The sequence below is a fragment of the Aplysia californica genome, unplaced genomic scaffold (assembly GCF_000002075.1).
Source record: "Aplysia californica isolate F4 #8 unplaced genomic scaffold, AplCal3.0 scaffold00076, whole genome shotgun sequence".
NCBI lineage: Eukaryota > Metazoa > Mollusca > Gastropoda > Aplysiida > Aplysiidae > Aplysia > Aplysia californica.
This window is the reverse complement of record NW_004797346.1, coordinates 1,233,666-1,235,293: the sequence shown is the minus strand read 5'-3', so window position 1 is coordinate 1,235,293 and position 1,628 is coordinate 1,233,666. Positions and strand designations below refer to the sequence as shown.

The window sequence follows — 1,628 nt, the reverse complement described above, 5'->3', positions numbered from 1 at the left end:
ATTAGTTCTACTGTATACTACAATTAAGAAATGCTTACTCTCTTCTCTCTCTCTCTTCTCTCTCTCTCTCTCTCTCTCTCTCTCTCTCTCTCTCTCTCTCTCTTACATAGTGCACATCTAAAGCTATAGAGAAGCATTATTTACACCCTTTCACCATTATAAGCTTTTTGAGATGTCTTGGAAAAGACCATTTTTAAAAGTTAGTAGTATTGGAGTTTGATTGACATTATTCCGCAGTTTTCTGTCTACTGTTTTGACTCTTTTCTTCTTCGATTCTGAGAATTTTGCTTTTACGCCATGCCATTGTAAGTACCATTATATATATTTTCTTCTACATACATCGTACTGTTTGCTTTGTCGTTAAGCAGCTAGATTCTTTTATATTCATCGACTCTTAAATGACCTTTCTTCGGTGGTTTGCGGGTGCTCTGGTGTGGTTTGCTTCTTTTTTCCTATCAAGCATCTATCTTCTTTATCTCTTTCTTTTTTGTGTTTATTTCTCTCTTGTAACACCTCGAATCTTCAGCACTTATATGACCTTATTGTGTTACAAGTGTCGTAAAACGCTTTAAGACTAAAACAAATAACCTTTCAACGTCCAAAGAAGCATTCAACCAATACAATCACAAACCATCATCAGGTGCTGAGTGCCGGTGTCAGTTTCCAGTTTAGTAGCTAAGATGCCATGGAAGCTTTCAGTGCAAGGAAAGGAGAGACACTAACACGTGACATGTGGTTCATATTACATTGTAGCGTTGAGGTGTTTACTTCATCGTTGTTGTCGTTACCTTACGTTAAGTATTTTGTATTTCGAGTCGGTTTATTGATTTCGGCATTGTATAACCTTCAACACCCTAAAGGAAAAAAACAACCCGCAACAAAACATAAAAAACAATAGCAAGGTCAACAACAGCAAAATGATACTGCATGTACTTGTATTGTGAAGACTGACGCAGAGTCAATAAAGTTTTCCAGCATATTATTATTATATTATTATCGTATCTTCCAAAGAGTAAACATACCGACGTTTTGAATACTTGGGATAAAGAATACTCCTCTCACTCAACACGCACTGATCTCCCACCTAAGGCTTCTCTCCTTGTTCAAGTGAATGTTTTACGACACTTGCAGCACAATATGGTCATATACGTGCTGAGGATTAGAGGTGTTACAAGAGAGTTAAAAAAAAAAGAAAAAAAAAGGAGGAAATATAAGGATGATAGATGTTTGATAGGAAAGAAAAGGTAAACCACCCTAGCTTCTCTACTACATAAGGCACTTCTCTCCCACAGAGCATGGGGATGTCCCTCAGTTTCCGGGACTCTGTACGGGAGGCCATGGACGTACACAGACGGTCACGTGACAGGTGTCAGAGTCCGGCCTGTGAGACAAAGCTCTGGAAAGCCAACCACGAGCTTAAACAGGCACGGACGGAAATTGGCCAGTTACAGGAACAGTTAGCGTGAGTTATCTTCCCTTTCCATGCTTTTTTGTTGTTGTTCTCTTATAACAATATTTCAAGATTGTTATATCAGCTATTAGTAGGCTATACTTTTCATCTGTTGCGTATTCCGCCAAAAGTTACTTTTAATCTTAAATCTCTGTACTTACTTCAAACCAAAGAACAT

General features: G+C 38.1%; 1 protein-coding gene across 1 annotated transcript in view; it reads left to right on the top strand.

Moving 5' to 3' along the window:
* The first annotated feature begins 517 nt into the window (after positions 1-517).
* Positions 518-1,628, top strand: part of LOC101861429 — a 1,873-nt gene continuing 762 nt past the window's right edge. The window contains exon 1 of the mRNA XM_005094156.3: positions 518-1,462. Coding sequence (XP_005094213.1) covers positions 1,296-1,462 — 167 coding nt within the window. The 5' untranslated portion in view covers positions 518-1,295. The remainder of the gene's footprint in view (positions 1,463-1,628) is intronic.